Source organism: Hyla sarda, chromosome 1 (assembly GCF_029499605.1).
Source record: "Hyla sarda isolate aHylSar1 chromosome 1, aHylSar1.hap1, whole genome shotgun sequence".
NCBI classification, from domain to species: domain Eukaryota; kingdom Metazoa; phylum Chordata; class Amphibia; order Anura; family Hylidae; genus Hyla; species Hyla sarda.
Window position 1 is genome coordinate 65162941 of NC_079189.1, and position 20375 is coordinate 65183315.

Consider the following 20375-nt stretch of genomic DNA (forward strand, 5'->3'; position numbering starts at 1 on the left):
ATCCTACCCTTAAATCTTCTCTCCTACTCTAAATAGATTATCATTTCCAAAGTTGTCTACACACATTTGATCCTGGGTGAAAGAAAGTCTACTTACAACTCTAGAAATCATTTTTTTTATGATACTGTTGTGTACTCAGGACCGACTTAGCATATTGTTATATCAGCACATGGAGGGAGATTTATCAAAACCTGTGCAGAGGAAGAGTGGTGCAGTTGCCCATAGCAACCAATCAGATTGCTTCTTTCATTTTCCACAGGCCTCTTTAGAGGCCTGTGGAAAATGAAAGAAGCGATCTGATTGGTTGCTATGGGCAACTGCACCACTCTTCCTCTGCACAGGTTTTGATAAATCTCCCCCATGGAATGTACACGTGATACCCATAGTATTATTCCTTCTCAAGTAAGTCACTGCTTATGGTTACACCGTCTCGATTTTATGGATAGTGTTGGTATATTGTGGATACCAACCATAAATAAAACCTACCGTATACAGCGAGGATTAACCTTTACAGCCCAATATAGAATTAGTACCATCTGACAACCTTGTTGCATCACAGCTCAGATATAAGAAGATAAGGCCCTTATGGTCACGTACCTTGAGGAAATGCATTTGGCTGCACGATATACAAAAATCCTTGCACTAGATGAAACAACAAGCCTATAGGTCCCGGCTCATGGTAGGCATTGGTGTCATAACTTCCAGTAGGTACATATCCAAAATCCAAGGGTGCGCTGTTGTAAGGAAGGGATTTTTCCGAAACAGTACATCCAGAAAGTAGCAACAATAGTATAGAAAGTTTCAGAGCCATTGGTGTCACAACCACATGAGCCTTGGAAGAGTTGGGTTGGTTGAGATGGTCCAAGCTTCTTTATCTTATTGATGTGCTGAGCGTCTGATGTCCTCAGGTCTGTGTCTGATCTGAACGTCTGCTCACTTGGTGGTAGGAAGGATTTACTAGACAGGATCTTACAGGTCACTGCTGGGAAGAAGAAGAACAAAACCGCATTAACGTCCATAGATTAAGGAGCCAACGCAATACCTGTCTTCCGGGATACCAGAATAGATGCAGAGGATAAAAACACTGAGATATATATATATATATATATATATATATATATATGTGTATATTGTAATATGTTATTGCCAAGGAGACTGTGTATTTAAAAAAGGAACTGGCTCGAGGCTAGAAGACTATCTTAAGAAACTTATGGTTCATTTATCTTGCATTTCCTATACAGTATCTGCTCCCAGATACGCAGACTAAGGTTTACCAGCTATCGAACATGACTCTTTAACTAAGAAAAACTTTTATTCCAGCATTATAAGAATATGGCACCACAGTTGGTAAAATGTACAGTTGGTCCCTCAAGTTACAATATTAATTGGTTCTGGGACGACCATTGTATGTTAAAACCATTGTATGTTGACACCAGAACTCTATGGAAACCTGGTAATTGGTTCTAAAGGCGCCAAAATGTCATCCAAAAATAGGGAAAAAAGTGAGAATTAAAGAAAAATAAGTAGATAACTAATATAGATAAAGCAAGTCCGTACATATAAAAGTAAGAAAGATCTGCTGGAAGCTGTAAATCACTGTCTATGTCAGTGTTTCCCAAGCAGGGAGCCTCCAGCTGTTGCAAAACTACAACTCCCAGCATGCCCGGACAGGAACCAAAGGCTGTCCCGGCATGCTGGGAGTTGTAGTTTTGCAACAGCTGGGGTACCCTGCTTGGGAAACACTGACATAGACAGCTTCTTCGGGGTCCTGTACAGTACACGCAATGTCCTAAAAAAAGTAATGGAGTCGCCCTCACCTGGTGTCCAAAGGAGCAACTAACCCTGGTACAGGTAAAGTGTACAGAACATGTAATACCTCCCTGTACTGTAGGGGGCGCTACCAGACACCAGTCAGTGCATACGCTTCAGTAATACAGGGGTTTTACCAGTGAATGCCCATTTTGATTGGTCAGTTCTTCCGGCCATTGACACGTTTCACAGATCTGGACTGTCTGTACATTGTATGTTGAGTCCGATTTCAACTTACGATGGTCCAGAAAAGACCATTGTATGTTGAAACTATTGTATGTTGAGGCCATTGTAAGTTGAAGGATCACTGTATTGCTAAAACACTGCAGTTTCTGAAACTAGCCAGAAGAGGTCAGTAACACAAAATACAGTCTGTGTTGTTTTACAACACGCTGTAAAACTAAATGAACTAAAAAGTCGATGAAAAAGTGAACGAGGAATAGTTTTATTGCTATAAAATAATAATAAATACTGTTATAAATAATTTTGGAGTATTTGGAGTGTTTTTTTTTTTTTTGCATGTGGATTCCAACTAGGACTTTTTTTTATTGGAATCAGTGCCATGTTTAAACAAAGTAATTGTGGTCATATTTGCAGCCTGAAAAATGTCTGTTTTCAATGCAAAAGATTGGATAGAAAATCAACATATTTTCAGCGATTTTTGCACAAAAAGAATTGCCATTTATTTAATTGCTGGGTGGCACTGACAGAGTGCATGGGCCCCTCCTCTTCCTGTATTGCCTGTCAATCAATCTTATGGCCACTCCTGCTGCTCTCCACCTGCACAAGACATAACAAATGTAACTAGTGCTGAATATATGGAAAATATTTTATTAAGATAATTAAAAGGAATATATTTGTATGCAGAGATGACTGTAAGAATGTCCTAAATGGGAAAGAGTACAATAAACAGAGAGTCGCCAAGGGAGAAATGAATGAGACACCATAAAGTCCTCCTGCCATGCAGCCACACACCTACCTCCTCCTACCCCTTAGGAGGAGGGGTAGGTGTGTGGCTGCATGGCAGGAGGACTTTATGGTGTCTCATTCATGTGACTGCTATTGTAGTGCCTTATTTTACCCTCTTTTTATTATTTTTTATTGTATGTATTTTTGGCATATGTGTTAATAAAAGTAATTTTACATGATCTGGTTCTATTTTGTTGGTAGTGATACATTCAGGTCTGCACACTGCACACTACTAGTGCCCAATCACAGGAGAGGAGTAACATCGTTGGTATATCATCATCATTATCGCTCTGTGCGCAGCCCCGCGCTTCTGCACCGGTAACTGTAACATCGCTTGTCCAGCTGAAAGAACCAGGAGATCCACGCTGACACAACTAGGTCTGCAACGATATTCTACACATCGCATACCCGGCTGCAAGAACCAGGAGAATGACAATTGGGTGAGCGGTACGCTGTATCCCCTACATTCTTCATAGACTTATTATACAGACTTGCTATTGTTATACTACTACCTCAATCAGGGATGGACATTTAAACCTGTTCATTATCTTACCTATTTGTGTATATTAATTGCCTCCTATCAGCAAGGGCCCTGCTGGGGGAAGCATTGTGTAATGTTGACAAATATATCCTTTTAATTATCTTAATAAAATATTTCCCATATATTCAGATCTTGAGCACTAGTTACATTTGTTATTTCTATTTATTATTTTATAGACATCTTCGGTTGGCGTTTTACTAGTTGCCCGATCTACACACTGTTGTTTTAGTATAAGAGAGCCATCCCATTGTATTTTTTCCTTTCTTAACACAAGGCACCCCTATGTATTAACAGTAGTAGCACTACAGAAGTACCCTGGATGTGGGGCCCTGTCACAATTGCGACTACTGTGACACCTGTAGCTACACCACAGTCTGTGCTATATGTGACATTTGAAGTGCTTTTTTTTATATGGCAGAGGGACATTTGAGTCCTGTCAAAGTCTAGGTGCAAGTACATCCCCTATAGCTATATTTATATTAAATTTTATTGGAAAACCTATAAAATCAAATATTTGGCAGAAAAAAAAGGAAAAACTCCTCTGTACACTATAAACTCCCTTGTGCATGAATATTCTAGTCTGACGGCAGTGGCATTATGAGTTTACATAGGGCATGGAGCTAAATGTGAGCCCATTGTATAAGAGTTGGCTATGAAAGGATCAATTTAACCCTCTTAGTAATTAAAAAGCAACATGACATGGTAGAGCGATACATTTCTTTATTGATGCTTCGGAGGTCAGCTGTGAAATAGGATAAGAGATGAAAGGTTGGGAAGCTGACTCTGTATATATGAGATTATCCTGACAATAGTCTCCAGAGACAAGAGAACTCATACATGGTTTCTGGAGCCGTTCACATTATAGTAATATATGTAAAGATACAGTACGGTGATCACTACAGATTCTAAAATGATATGTTTAGCAGAGGTGACATCACGTATCAAAAAATGTGGAATGTGAATGACCAATGCCACTATCCATGTCTGGGAGGCTTCATATTTGACAATAAATTATACACTTGCTGAGCTTAACAATAAATCTCAAACTTCAGATGAAACTGAAGGCGCATTTTCAGCCATTTTTTTCCACCTTTTTAATGGGCATATTTTTTGGGGCAGTAGCAAAGGGAAGATGCTTGAAATGTAATTGTAAAGTTAGAACAATTGCAATCTTAAAATGAATGTGAACACCTCCCCCCCCACCCCTGTCATGTGATCTCAGAGATCACGTGACAGTGGGGGACGCATTCAGCGCTGTCACATTCATAAATGCCACACACGTCATTGGGGACTGGCTTGGCAGGAAAGACTAAAAAGAGACAAGCTCCCTGTGATCATGCGAGTTATAAGGCCGCATAGGAAGCCGGGAAAGGCCCGAGACAACACTGATCTGGAAAGCCACTGACTCTAGAACTGCTGGGGGCAGACAAACAGCATCAGAAAAGGACAATGCGACACAGAAAGATAATAAAAAACTATTACACAGTGTTATAACTTGGACTCAAAGACTTACAATAGAGTGAAAACCCGAAATACCCTTTTAATGTATTACCAATGTGCTCCAAATTTTGGATCACAGCCATGAGGTTACATGTAAGTATAGAGTGATAGTAGTCAGGCTGAATGTATTATGTAGTAAGTGCCATAATGGTAACGTTGACTCTAGTTCATGCTAATAAAAAGACACCTTCCTTTCGTTAAGGGTTATTCTTACTGCATATTAAGAAATGTGGCTCACTGTGTCCACATTGACCCTCATTTACTATTCTAAACCCGACTTCTTTTGTCGGGTTTTTTTGGCGCATCTTTGTCTGCGCCATGTCGCAGACATCGTGTGCCAGTCTGCGACACGATGCAACATTTTTTCCCCACTGACCCGATGTGGATTCTCCCAAACCCGAAAAAGGGGCGTAACCCGACATTTCTGAGCTTTCCCACGTATTTATAAAGGTTTCCAACCCGAATTTGTTGAATTGTTGTGGATTTTTTCCCGACAACTCAGAGGAGTTGGAAACCAAAACCAACAAAACCCACGTGCGACAAACAGGATGCGACATAATAATAAATACCAGGGAAAAAAGCAGTCGGATAAGAAAGCAAGATAGACTTATAACCCCATTTTCTAAGTAAATGAGGGCCATTGTGTCCTAATGCATTGAGATGCGTTCTTCTGAATAGATCATTCATCATATGTATTCAAAGCCAGGGATATACAATAAATGCATTTCTAATAATAGGCAGCATTGCTCTAACTCAGTGTTGCATTGGTTGTACTGGAGAAGGCAATACACCCCCAAATGTGAGAGACCAATTAAATTGTCAACATATTTAGGAATTACTGTCTATGCTGGGGTAGGTAAAGTACACAGTGAGAACACAACCCTATCTGTTCTATAAGTACAAAATATATCAAAAAAGAATTTGAGCTGCCCATAGACAGATCCTGTTATTTGTGACAGTGTATGGATGACAACTGACCTGGGAAGCCGGCTTTCTATCTGACACAAAAGGAGTTCAAACATATTAGATTTTTTCTGCTGAGCAACCTCTTTCTGGCACCCATGAGAAGATTTAGTGTTAGACACTCTTTGGAGGCCTCATTATTATGAGGGCAAAGTTCAAGCACTCTAGTGGAGGCAGACTGAGTGCTCCCGTTTTAACCAAAGTTTTACTGTGGATGCAGCAGCCCATGGGATGTGCAGATGGAAATAGAAGTGCTGGTGGGAATGGTGTCATAGTGGTCATGGTGGCTGGAGTGCTTCCATCATTGCTCCCACACACTTAAATCAGTGCTATAAAGAGGGGGTTACACTTACTTCCTCCAGTTAACTCCTTATTACTGTGCCCCAACTCATAATGTTTAGGGTGCTCTTAGGGGGCTCACAGTCCTCTGTGCTGGAGGCAAAGTACTTATACATGGATTTAAGATAGGCTTGGTTTTGGACATGCAGGGTTTAAGCAATGTGTTTTTATTTTCCTAGGGATTATGGAGGTGGTCATTTCTTTAGTTTTTGTTACTTTCTTCCTGATGTAGGCTATAAACTTCTTGGCTTACAGTATTGCTTGTTTTAGAGGCAGGAAAACTCATCTTCTTGTATCACTGGTTCTGCAGTTTCCAAAGAAGGGTGAAGTTCTATACAACAATGACTTTTAAAACCATGCTGTCTCAGAAGAGAGGCTGCACTGTCTCAGCACAGAGGCTGCACTAAAACTGGACTGTCTCTCTTATTAGGGAAGTTAGCCTAGAATAAACTCCTCCTTCCTTTCTGAAAGGTTCCGCCCCTTTTTAGTGACAAGAATAAATGTAACAAATGCTGAAGGTCTTTGTGATAGTTCTGGCCTGCACTTGTTGGTGATACTTGGAAGGTCATTCATACCAAACAACATTCAGTAGAAGCCTAGGTCATATATGAAGGCAGAGAATGATCATGACTTGCATTGTTGCCCAGAATAAGAACCTTCACGTATAAACATATATAATAGGACCTAGAAATATGTTGCATCATTAACGTATCATCATTAACTATTGGGCCTCCTAAAAATTCATGATCCAATTGTTACTGCAACCACTGCACCCCCTACAGTCACAACGTTGGGAAGCAGCTGTAGCCATAAGGCTAAGTCCACATCATGAGTATGTTCGGGTCATTTTCTAAACATATCAGAGTTTTGTCTCGGATTGAAAAGTTCCGCAAACCACTCTTCCCCGTCAAAACTTGTATACTTATACTTGGAAAATGGCCAGGACTTAATAGTAGACTATACTTGGGCCATTGAAATGAATGGGGCCTGTGCCTATCCGAGCATGGATATGTTGGCAGGTCATTTTGACAGCTTCCCGATGTTTCATTGCCTTGGAGGCACAAATCGAGATGTAAACCTATCCGTAATGAGCCAAGTCACACTCGGCAGTGTTGTCTTCCCAACTACTAAACCTGTGGATTTGAGTTGCCGTCCGCACTGCTGATCACATATTCTATCCACATGTGCTATATTCTGGAATGGAACAGTCATTTTGATATCTAGCTGACACCCACACAGCATGAGCTGTAAGACATTCTCAGTGGCTGTATACACTGTATAGTCCTCTCAAAGTGTCTTTAAAGTAATGATTACAGGCAGGAATTCTCTCTACTCTCTCCCACACGTTTTACATTTTAAAGACCTTCTGACAAAAAATGTGAGATCATCATTCAATGCATGACATTCCCAAGTCTTATACCTCAGTGATAGAAATGCTGAGTTGATGCCATGCAGTTTCTTAGCAGCCACCGATCATTGCCAATCACCCATTTTAATTATAGACATCAATTGTTAATAAATACAAAAAACAAAGGGCAGAAAAGTAACATAAGTTTGACCTCTGCATCCTTTATTTAAAAAAATAAGGCCCTATACATGCGGCACAGCTGTATGCACAGAGCCTAAGAGCACCACGCAGGAATCATATTACACTTTATTAAGGAGCCATATGGCCTCCATCCGCTTATGTACTGTGCTCAGTCAAGTGTTTCTAGAAGGGAATTTGGAGGCCCAGTCGACACTTTGTCATGTTCCTTAAACTGGTGGTAGGACACGTTATCCTGCTGAAAGAGACCACTGCCATTAGGGAATACTGTTCATTTAAAGGGGTGTACTTGATCTGCAACCATATTTGGGGATAGGTGGTACATGCCAAAATTCAATTGAATGTCAAGACCCAAGGTTTTCAAGAACACTGCCCAGAAGATTCCACTACCTCCATCGGCTTTTCTTCTTACTCTCATTGTACATCCTGGTGCCATCTTTTTTTTTTTTTTGGAAAGCAATGCTTATACACCCATCCAATCACATGATCTAAAGAAAAACCAGGTCACTGTCATGCTTTCTTCTATTGCTCTTCTAATGATTCCATGCCTATTTTGGACAGTTCCTGAGGTGGACATGGGGCAGCTACACAGTAAGATATGGTATAGTCTTCACCTTCCCATCATAGACAGAAGTAACACTTTCTTCTATAGTAGCTCTGTAAGGTTGTACTAGACAGCTTAGCCATTGCTTCCTACGTGTATCATTGAGCCTTGAGGGGCTTTCTTTGACCACTTTTCGTAGTTACTAACCACAACATCCCATGAATACCCCACAAGACCATCTGTTCTAACCCCTTATCTAACCATCAAAATGTATTTCAACAATTAGTATAAAAAAGTAAATCACTCTACTCCAACAAAGAGGTCATCACTTTACATAGTTCTAAAGGGTTAAAACCAGAGAATTGAGTCTAAAATTTCTGTTTTTAGAATAAGATTGTATCCTCCAACTCTCCAATGGGAGCCAGGTTGCTCCATTGAGTGGTAGTGACTGGCCCTTCGGGCCAGATAGTAGCGGTGCGTGGCACCAGTGGTAAGGAAGGTAAGCATAGTCAGCTGACCTAGTAAGGGTACATTTACACCACGTTATTCCCAATCAGAATTACGCGCAGTGAACTTTAACATCAGTGTGAATGGGTCTTTCATGGACAATTCCGCCACTGAAATTGTTCTGCTCAAAGAAAGAACATGTTCATTCTTTGAGCGGAATTACGCGAGTACTGCATAGCCGTCAATGATGACGGTGCATTGCCGCGGGGTCCTACCGCCGCCGCCACCTCCCAGGCTGAATCTCCGCTCTCTGATTATTACATAATCTAACAAAATCATGCAGGTTTTTTACAAATGACAGATACACTTAATTTTGTTGTTGTTTTTGTAATGTTGCAGAAATACATGTATAAACATGAAACAAATGCACACAAACTGTACAATAACAAGGAAATCTTTTTGATGCATTTTATGTTCCAAACTAAAATGCTGATATTCTTTGCTTTTAAGCACCGAAGAGGCGTTCCATAGCCCCTGAAATGCTGAGTGCTGGAAGGCCTTCTTGCTCCCTATCCCATTCCTGTTTAATTGACAGTCAGGGTCCAGCTTCCCTCGCCAAGCCTTGTTCCATATCTCTTTCTTGCTGTGTGGATACAAATTTTGCACAGGTAGAGGATTTGGACTGTTTTACACAGTTTATATAACTGCTATTTACTTTAACAGGAGTTGTGTAAACAGCATAGCTTGCAGTGCTACAGTGTTATTGTAATGAGAGTTATGCAAACTCCATAAAACATTTGACTTGGCTGTGCTTGGCTTCCAAACCACAGTGATCCCTCAACTTACAATGGCCTCAACATACAATAGTTTCAACATACAATGGTCTTTTCTGGACCACTGTAACTTGAACCCAGACTCAACATACAATGCTATGGAATCTGCGAAACGTGTCAATTGCTGGTAGAACTAACCAATCAGAATGGACATTTCACTGGTAATACCCCTGTAGTCCTAAAGTGCATGTACTGACTGGTGTCTGGTAGCGCCTCCCTACAGTACAGAGAGCTATTACATGTTCTGTACTCTTTACCTGTATTACTGAAGTGTATGCACTGACTGGTGTCTGGTAGCTCCCCCTACAGTACAGGGAGGTACTACATGTTCTGTACTACTCTTACCTGTATTATAGAAGTACATGCACTGACTGGTGTCTGGTAGCGTCCCCTACAGTACAGGGAGGTATTACATGTTCTGTACTACTCTTACCTGTATTATTGAAGTGCATGCACTGACTGGCTGTCTGGTAGCGCCCCCTACAGTACAGGGAGGTATTACATGTTCTGTACTCTTCACCTGTACCAGGGTTAGCTGCTCCTCTGGACACCAAGCAAGGGGCGGCTCCATTTAACTTTTTTAGGACATTGCATGTTCTGTACAGTACCCTGAAGAAGCTTCTGTCCTCTACATAGACAAGTGTTTCCCAAAGAGGGTGCCTCCAGCTGTTGCAAAACTACAACTCCCAGCATGCCCGGACAGCCTTTGGCTGTCCGGGCATGCTGGGAGTTATAGTTTTGCCACAGCTGGAGGCACCCTGGTTGGGAAACACTGACATAGACAGTGATTTACAGCTCCCAGCAGATCTTTCTTACTTTTATATGTAAGTAATTGCTTTATCTGTATTAGTTATCTACTTTCTTTAATCCTCACTTTTTCCTATTTTTGGATGACATTTTAGTGGCTTCAGAACCAAATACCAGGTTTCCATAAAGTTCTGGTCTCAACATACAATGGTTTCAACATACAATGGTCGTCTTGGAACCAATTAATATTGTAACTTGAGGGACCACTGTACCTCCAGTGGCTGCAAATATGAGGGAATTAATTTGGGGGGCTGGGCTCTCTCTAGATCAAGAGAGGTGCAGCCCCTCATCTTACAGATACCTGAAGCACATCTTGTGTATATATCCTAAATGTCCTAGAGTGAAATACCTGTAAATTGAATAATTGAATAAATTGAACAGCCAGTGCAGGGCCAGGGCAAACTAATTTTTTTATCACAATACAAAAACAACAGGGAAGAAATTCTGGTATTGTAAAAAATAAAAAAATATTTTCATGAATGATGTTATATACGACCATGATAATACCTAATATCATATTGGGGGAGCTCTTTATGATAATGCTTACCTTCCTGCCATGAGTTTATTGAGGGTAGTTGTAAGATGGTGCAACAGAGATGATTAGCAAGATGTACTATATCTCTAATATCTATCCTCCCGGATTCAGCCAGTACCTCTGTAGCACCAGCCTTTCTTCCTATACTTCAGCCCCCACAGTATAGACTGAGCTGTTGAGGAGGAGGGACACTGTATACCGTATGCTTTACCATTTGCTTGGAGAACGTTGATGTAGGTCCCCCTAATGTGAGATGCAGCTTTCATGGATCATGTGTTTTTTCAGCACATCCCAAAGCTGTTCAGTCGGATTCAGGTATTGATTAGTATGTTCTTCAAACCACCCATGAGTATAGCAGGGCATGTAATTCTGCTGAAAAAGGCCAGAGAATGCCACTGCCATCATGGTGGGTACCTGGACACTTTGCACATTTTCTTGTTTCGGTGGCTCTAGCGCCATCTTCATAAATACCAATGCATTTCCGAGCGAAATCCCCAGAAACATTGAGCCGGTTCAATGTTATAGGATAGAAAATTCCCATGTCAATTCTCTCTACGGAATTTGCAAGGAAATGCTTAGCCATCTATAAGAGACAGCACATTTCCGCGCGGTCCTAGCGCTGACACATTTTGCCGACACCCGCGGCCTGCAGTATGTCAGCCCAGAGATTTTCCATGCAGACATGTGTGAATGTTGCCTTAGGCCGGGTCCACACGAGCGAAAAATGTGCGGGCGCTAGGACCGCTCAAGAATGTGCAGTCTCATAAATGGCAATGTATTTCCTTGCGGACTCAGCAGAAAGAATAGACCTGACTATTCTTTCAGCGGACACGAAATCGGAATGTCGGCCGTGTGAACAGGGCAGCAGAATCCCGATAATTCCTGGAGTGTCCATGAGGAATATTCATAGCCTTAGGCTATGTTCACATAGTGGAATGTCCACACAGAAAATCTTTGTGGGGACATTCCACAGACACTGGAGCGCCCGGCAGAAAATGGCAGCGCAAGGAAATCCTGTGGAATCAGGATTTCAACAGCAGATTTCACATGAATCTTCCACATGAGTCCCATTGATATTAACAGGATTCTGCTGCTCTGTTCACATGGTTTAATGATTTTGCGGACTCCAGAAGGAAATGCATTGCCGTCTATGAGATGGCTCATTCCCAAGCGTTCCTAGCTTTGCTGTCCGTGGAAAGTGGGTACGAAGATTTTCTGTGCGGACATTGCCCTGACATACGGTCACTTGGAAATGCATCATCACACAGACAAGAATGCATTTCCATGCGGACTTTGCAGAAAGAATCGACTATGTCTATTCTTTCTGCAGGCTCCAGAATTGGGATTTCCGCAGCAGAAACATCTGTTGCAGAAATTCTGCTGTGTGCACAGAGCAGCAGAATCCCATTCATATCAATGTGGCTCTGCTGCTGCGGAATCACCGTATGGAATTCCAATGCAGGATACTGAACAGAAATTCCCTTGTGTGATCATAGCCTAGGGGTACAGCCACATGCAGTGGAAAAAGCTGCAGCATTTCTGTATCTATTCATTCACAACCTGGTGTGGATTTTGTTCTGCAGATTTTAGTGTGGATAATGCATATTAAAGTGTACCTGTCGTTAATAAAACCTTTTTATATAATGTAGAAAATAACATTATATGTATATTTGTAATAAACATTGGTTAAAAATGTGTATATTTTTGTCTCTGCAGCTATTTGTGTGTCTCTGTGAGGAGTCCAAATGCAGGAAGTGAGGGCAAGACAAGCAGGGCTCTGTACACTAAAGACAAGCAGGGCTCTGTACACTAAAGACAAGCAGGGCTCTGTACACTAAAGACAAGCAGGGCTCTGTACACTGAAGACAAGCAGGGCTCTGTACACTGAAGACAAGCAGGGCTCTGTACACTGAAGACAAGCAGGGCTCTGTACACTGAAGACAAGCAGGGCTCTGTACACTGAAGACAAGCAGGGCTCTGTACACTGAAGACAAGCAGGGCTCTGTACACTGAAGACAAGCAGGGCTCTGTACACTGAAGACAAGCAGGGCTCTGTACACTGAAGACAAGCAGGGCTCTGTACACTGAAGACAAGCAGGGCTCTGTACACTGAAGACAAGCAGGGCTCTGTACACTGAAGACAAGCAGGGCTCTGTACACTGAAGACAAGCAGGGCTCTGTACACTGAGGACAAGCAGGACTCTGTACACTGAGGACAAGCAGGACTCTGTACACTGAGGACAAGCAGGACTCTGTACACTGAGGACAAGCAGGATTCTGTACACTGAGGACAAGCAGGACTCTGTACACTGAGGACAATCAGGGCTCTGTAAACTGAGGACAATCAGGGCTCTGTACACTGAGGATAATCAGGGCTCTGTACACTGAAGACAAGCAGGGCTCTGTACACTGAAGACAAGCAGGGCTCTGTACACTGAGAACAAGCAGAGCTCTCTACACTAAAGAACAAGCAGGGCTCTGTACACAAAAGAAAAAGCAGGACTCTGTAAACTATGGACAAGCAGGGCTCTACACTAAGGACAAGCAGGGCTCTGTACACTGAGAACAAGCAGGGCTCTACACTAAGGACAAGCAGGGCTCTGTGCACTGAGGACAAGCAAGCGGGGCTCTGTACACTGAGGACAAGCAGGGCTCTGTACGCTGAGGACAACCAGGGCTCTGTACGCTGAGGACAAGCAGGGCTCTGTACGCTGAGGACAAGCAGGGCTCTGTACGCTGAGGACAAGCAGGGCTCTGTACACTGAAGACAAGCAGGGCTCTGTACACTGAAGACAAGCAGGGCTCTGTACACTGAAGACAAGCAGGGCTCTGTACACTGAAGACAAGCAGGGCTCTGTACACTGAAGACAAGCAGGGCTCTGTACACTGAAGACAAGCAGGGCTCTGTACACTGAAGACAAGCAGGGCTCTGTACACTGAAGACAAGCAGGGCTCTGTACACTGAAGACAAGCAGGGCTCTGTACACTGAAGACAAGCAGGGCTCTGTACACTGAAGACAAGCAGGGCTCTGTACACTGAGGACAAGCAGGACTCTGTACACTGAGGACAAGCAGGACTCTGTACACTGAGGACAAGCAGGACTCTGTACACTGAGGACAAGCAGGATTCTGTACACTGAGGACAAGCAGGACTCTGTACACTGAGGACAATCAGGGCTCTGTAAACTGAGGACAATCAGGGCTCTGTACACTGAGGATAATCAGGGCTCTGTACACTGAAGACAAGCAGGGCTCTGTACACTGAAGACAAGCAGGGCTCTGTACACTGAGAACAAGCAGAGCTCTCTACACTAAAGAACAAGCAGGGCTCTGTACACAAAAGAAAAAGCAGGACTCTGTAAACTATGGACAAGCAGGGCTCTACACTAAGGACAAGCAGGGCTCTGTACACTGAGAACAAGCAGGGCTCTACACTAAGGACAAGCAGGGCTCTGTGCACTGAGGACAAGCAAGCGGGGCTCTGTACACTGAGGACAAGCAGGGCTCTGTACGCTGAGGACAACCAGGGCTCTGTACGCTGAGGACAAGCAGGGCTCTGTACGCTGAGGACAAGCAGGGCTCTGTACGCTGAGGACAAGCAGGGCTCTGTACGCTGAAGACAAGCAGGGCTCTGTACACTGAAGACAAGCAGGGCTCTGTACACTGAAGACAAGCAGGGCTCTGTACACTGAAGACAAGCAGGGCTCTGTACACTGAAGACAAGCAGGGCTCTGTACACTGAAGACAAGCAGGGCTCTGTACACTGAAGACAAGCAGGGCTCTGTACACTGAAGACAAGCAGGGCTCTGTACACTGAAGACAAGCAGGGCTCTGTACACTGAAGACAAGCAGGGCTCTGTACACTGAAGACAAGCAGGGCTCTGTACACTGAGGACAAGCAGGACTCTGTACACTGAGGACAAGCAGGACTCTGTACACTGAGGACAAGCAGGACTCTGTACACTGAGGACAAGCAGGATTCTGTACACTGAGGACAAGCAGGACTCTGTACACTGAGGACAATCAGGGCTCTGTAAACTGAGGACAATCAGGGCTCTGTACACTGAGGATAATCAGGGCTCTGTACACTGAAGACAAGCAGGGCTCTGTACACTGAAGACAAGCAGGGCTCTGTACACTGAGAACAAGCAGAGCTCTCTACACTAAAGAACAAGCAGGGCTCTGTACACAAAAGAAAAAGCAGGACTCTGTAAACTATGGACAAGCAGGGCTCTACACTAAGGACAAGCAGGGCTCTGTACACTGAGAACAAGCAGGGCTCTACACTAAGGACAAGCAGGGCTCTGTGCACTGAGGACAAGCAAGCGGGGCTCTGTACACTGAGGACAAGCAGGGCTCTGTACGCTGAGGACAACCAGGGCTCTGTACGCTGAGGACAAGCAGGGCTCTGTACGCTGAGGACAAGCAGGGCTCTGTACGCTGAGGACAAGCAGGGCTCTGTACGCTGAGGACAAACAGGGCTCTGTACGCTGAGGACAAGCAGGGCTCTGTACGCTGAGGACAAGCAGGGCTCTGTACGCTGAGGACAAGCAGGGCTCTGTACGCTGAGGACAAGCAGGGCTCTGCACGCTGAGGACAAGCAGGGCTCTGCACGCTGAGGACAAGCAGGGCTCTGCACGCTGAGGACAAGCAGGGCTCTGCACGCTGAGGACAAGCAGGGCTCTGCACGCTGAGGACAAGCAGGGCTCTGCACGCTGAGGACAAGCAGGGCTCTGCACGCTGAGGACAAGCAGGGCTCTGCACGCTGAGGACAAGCAGGGCTCTGCACGCTGAGGACAAGCAGGGCTCTGCACGCTGAGGACAAGCAGGGCTCTGCACGCTGAGGACAAGCAGGGCTCTGCACGCTGAGGACAAGCAGGGCTCTGCACGCTGAGGACAAGCAGGGCTCTGCACACTGAGGACAAGCAGGGCTCTGCACACTGAGGACAAGCAGGGCTCTGCACACTGAGGACAAGCAGGGCTCTGCACACTGAGGACAAGCAGGGCTCTGCACACTGAGGACAAGCAGGGCTCTGCACACTGAGGACAAGCAGGGCTCTGCACACTGAGGACAAGCAGGGCTCTGCACACTGAGGACAAGCAGGGCTCTGCACACTGAGGACAAGCAGGGCTCTGCACACTGAGGACAAGCAGGGCTCTGCACACTGAGGACAAGCAGGGCTCTGCACACTGAGGACAAGCAGGGCTCTGCACACTGAGGACAAGCAGGGCTCTGCACACTGAGGACAAGCAGGGCTCTGCACACTGAGGACAAGCAGGGCTCTGCACACTGAGGACAAGCAGGGCTCTGCACACTGAGGACAAGCAGGGCTCTGCACACTGAGGACAAGCAGGGCTCTGCACACTGAGGACAAGCAGGGCTCTGCACACTGAGGACAAGCAGGGCTCTGCACACTGAGGACAAGCAGGGCTCTGCACACTGAGGACAAGCAGGGCTCTGCACACTGAGGACAAGCAGGGCTCTGTACACTGAGGACAAGCAGGGCTCTGTACACTGAGGACAAGCAGGGCTCTGTACACTGAGGACAAGCAGGGCTCTGTACACTGAGGACAAGCAGGGCTCTGTACACTGAGGACAAGCAGGACTCTGTACACTGAGGACAAGCAGGACTCTGTACACTGAGGACAAGCAGGACTCTGTACACTGAGGACAAGCAGGACTCTGTACACTGAGGACAAGCAGGGCTCTGTACACTGAGGACAAGCAGGGCTCTGTACACTGAAGACAAGCAGGGCTCTTTATACTGAAGACAAGCAGGGCTCTGTACACTGAGGACAAGCAGGGCTCTGTGCACTGAGGACAAGCAGGGCTCTGTGCACTGAGGACAAGCAGGGCTCTGTGCACTGAGGACAAGCAGGGCTCTGTACACTGAGGACAAGCAGGGCTCTGTGCAGTGAGGCTCTATGACATGCTCCCGGCTCACACATCAGAATGACAAGCCAGGAGCCTGCACAGAGCCCTGCATGCCCTGCAATCACTCCCTGTATTGGGACTGCTCATAGAGACACACAGGCAATGGCTGCATGGACAGTATTTTTTCATCCAAAAATATAAAATAAAAAAATTAATCAATGTGTATTACAAATATCCATATAATGGTATTATCTGCATTAAATCAACGGTTTTTGTTAACGACAGGTACACTTTAAACTAAAACAAAAGGTTTAAAAATCCACAATGGTATTGCAAATTTATTGAAGGGAAAATCTGCAATAAATTCCCAGTGTTTCCAACACAAAAAAAATTGGCATGCTGTAGATTTGTAATCCACACCTCAGGTGCACTTCCACAAGGATCTTCTGAAGATTTTTTCCACAGTGTGTGAAAATAGAAACATAGAATGTGTCGGCAGATAAGAACCATTCAGCCCATCTAGTCTGCCCAATATTCTGAATACTTATTAATAGTCATTGGTCCTATCTCATATGAAGTATAGCCTTATGCTTATCCCCATCTTATATGGCGGATAGCCTTATGCTTATCCCATGCATGTTTAAACTCCTTCACTGTATTTGCAGCAGCCACTTCTGCAGGAAGGCTATTCCATGCATCCACTACTCTCTCAGTAAAGTAATACTTCCTGATATTACTGCAGAAACCTTTACCCCTCTAATATAAAACGATGTCCTCTTGTGGTAGTTTTCTTTTTTTAAATATCCCCTCATTCTTTGTTCATTCTCTTTATGTTTTTAAAAGTTTCTATCATATCCCTCAGTCTTGTCTTTCTTCTGAACTATACATGTTAAGGTCCTTTAATATTTCCTGATAATTATTATCCTTCAACTCATGGACTAGTTTCATAGCTCTTCTCTGAACTCTCACCAAAATATCTATATCCTTTTGGAGATACGGCCTCCAGTACTGCGCACAATACTCCAAGCGAGGTCTCACCAGTGTTCGGTACAGCGGCATGAGCACTTCTCACTCTACTGCTAATACCTCACCCTATACACCCATGAGCACGTCCCTCTACTGCTTATACCTCTCCCTATACATCTAAGCATTCTGCTAGAATTCCCTGCTGCGCTATTACATTGTCTTCCTACCTTTAAGTCTTCTTAAATAATGACTCCTAAATCCCTTTCCTCAGATACTGAGGTCAGGACTGTATCACATAGTCTATACTCTGCCCTTGGGTTTTTACACCCCAGGTGCATTATCTTGCACTTATTCACATTAAACTTTAGTTGCCAGAGTTCTGACTATTCCTCTAGTTTACCCAAATCCTTATCCATTTGGCGTATCCCTCCAGGAACATCAACCCTGTTACAAATGTTTGTGTCATCAGCAAAAAGACCAATACCTTACCATCGAGACCTTCTGCAGTATCACTGATAAGATAGTAAATGAATTGGGTCCCAGTACAGATCCGAGGTATCCCCCAGCAAGTTATGTGATGAATAGGACTTGTGCATGGAACTTGTTGGGTGTTGTAGGGTTACCTCAGCATCAGTACCATACAGCATGATCTGCGTCCCAAATATGAAGAATACGGCAAGTGTGACCTTATCTTGAAGTGTAAGGCTGCGACTCCACAAAACTTGTTTGTTTTTTTTACCTGGGAAAAAAAAAAAAGCCAGAAAAAACTGCCCTAATTTTGCTCTCCAAGATGCAGTTTTTGTGGTGTTAAAGGGGTACTCCGGTGCTAAGACATCTTATCCCCTATCCAAAGGATAGGGGATAAGATGCCTGATCGCGGGGGACCCGCCGCTGGGGACCCTCGTGATCTTCCACGCTTAGAATCAGCCTCCTCCCATAGCCTTGCATTGAGGGGGCAGAGCGTGACGTCACTCGGGGCGGAGCTGTGACATCACTATGCTCCGTCCCCGTGATCGTCAGTAATCAGACTGAGGACTGATTCTAACAGGGTGCGGTGTGGAAGATCACGGAGGTCCCCAGCGGCGGGACCCCCGCGATCAGGCATCTTATCCCCTATGCTTTGGATAGGGGATAAGATGTCTTAGCGCCAGAGTACCCCTTTAATTTGTGGGGTTAAGTATAGGTGTTTTTCCGTTTTATCCCCTGCGTTTTTTTCCATTATGTGATTCATTCATGTGGAAGCCAAGGTCGTCAGCCCGTTTTGCAAACATTGGTGCAGTGAGATGCAGATTATTCAGTATGGTACTGTTGCTTAGGCAACCCTACAACACCCAACAAGTTTTGCGCACAAGTCCTATTCATCACATAACTTGTGTATTTGTGCTGCAGATTTTCTTCAGCAGATTTTGGTGAGGTGAGACACAGTATCTTATCAGTGATACTGCAGAAGGTGTCGATGGTAAGGTATTGGTCTTTTTGCTGATGACACAAAGATTTGTAACAGGGTTGATGTTACGGAGGGATACGCCAAATGGAAAAGGATTTGGGTAAAATAGAGGAATAGTCAGAATGCTGGCAACTAAAGTTGAATGTGAATAAGTGCAAGATAATGCACCTGGGGCGTAAAAACCCAAGGGCAGGGTATAGACCAGTGGTCTCCAACCTGCGGACCTCCAGATGTTGCAAAACTACAACTCCCAGCATGCCCGGACAGCCAAAGGCTGCCCAGGCATGCTGGGAGTTGTAGTTTTGCAACATCTGGAGGTCCGCAGGTTGGAGACCATTGGTATATGTGGTGTCCCGGTACCGTATTGCATCCAGTACCTAGTGTAGAGGTCCCCAAAGTCAGAGTAACTACGTTCAGGTAGGGTTCCTCAGGTGGGACAGCCCCTAGTCACCTCTCCTTAAGTCTAACTTGTATATTAATAAATGTATATATATATATTAGTAATTCTATCTATATTATATAGGAATGTATAGTACTTACCTTGTTCAGCGTTGCAAGACCTTCGATCATGTGACCAGGTTAGTATCCTCTATGGTATGTTGTAGGACCTTAGGAGGTCCTTGGGTCACGTGTTACCCAGCATTCTCTGTAATGGTGATTGACATCCGTATGGACCAATAAGCTTTAGTCCAGCCCCTGCCCATATGAGGGAGCTGCGTCCAATTATCGCTCTCTTGGGTTGCTGCTCTCGTGGATGCCGGACTAACAGGACGGTGCTACTCAACATTCAACGACACGCTAGGCCTCAAAACCTACGGCCTCAGCAGAACCAAAATCGTGAGTCTTATATTAATTTCTGCTAATACTAGCCTGACTACTGGACCGCAACTAATTCTCCAAGTCCAGTGGAGCAGCGCAATAGTCTAGAGACTCTTAAAGCTAAAGTCCCAACCATTGTCAATCTCCAAAAGGAAGCTGTATTGATGAGAGACTGTTATGTTGATGAAGTGTACAGAAAATCTTCAGTAAAGTTAAGCTGTTTACAGAAGCTTTCCGGTTGTGGAAAATCCATTATTACTATCTACTTAAACTCAGTATCATCTACCTCCCTATCGTTCCAGGGAAGGGCGGCGGTAGGAAAAGCTTTATTGAGGAGCCCCCACCCTGGCGTCACGAATAGCAAGGGTTAACAAACACCCTTTATTAGCTGCACAGCTACACTACCCATACCCTACACCCCCCAAGCTACCACAT

The 20375-nt window shown here is 44.4% G+C and overlaps 1 protein-coding gene across 14 annotated transcripts in view; it reads right to left on the bottom strand.

Moving 5' to 3' along the window:
• PROM1 (prominin 1) overlaps positions 1–20375 on the bottom strand; it is a 249618-nt gene that overhangs the window by 225755 nt on the left and 3488 nt on the right. For 12 of the 14 annotated variants that reach the window (XR_008888451.1, XR_008888453.1, XR_008888450.1 and 9 more), the window contains exon 2: positions 598–982. Coding sequence is in view for 5 of the 14 variants with exons in the window: in XM_056555187.1 (XP_056411162.1) it covers positions 598–811 (214 nt within the window). In the remaining 9 variants the exon portion in view is untranslated. Of the gene's footprint in view, positions 1–597; positions 983–19661; positions 19876–20375 lie in introns of those variants that run through there. The other 2 variants (XR_008888449.1, XR_008888448.1) reach the window with 2 other exon arrangements.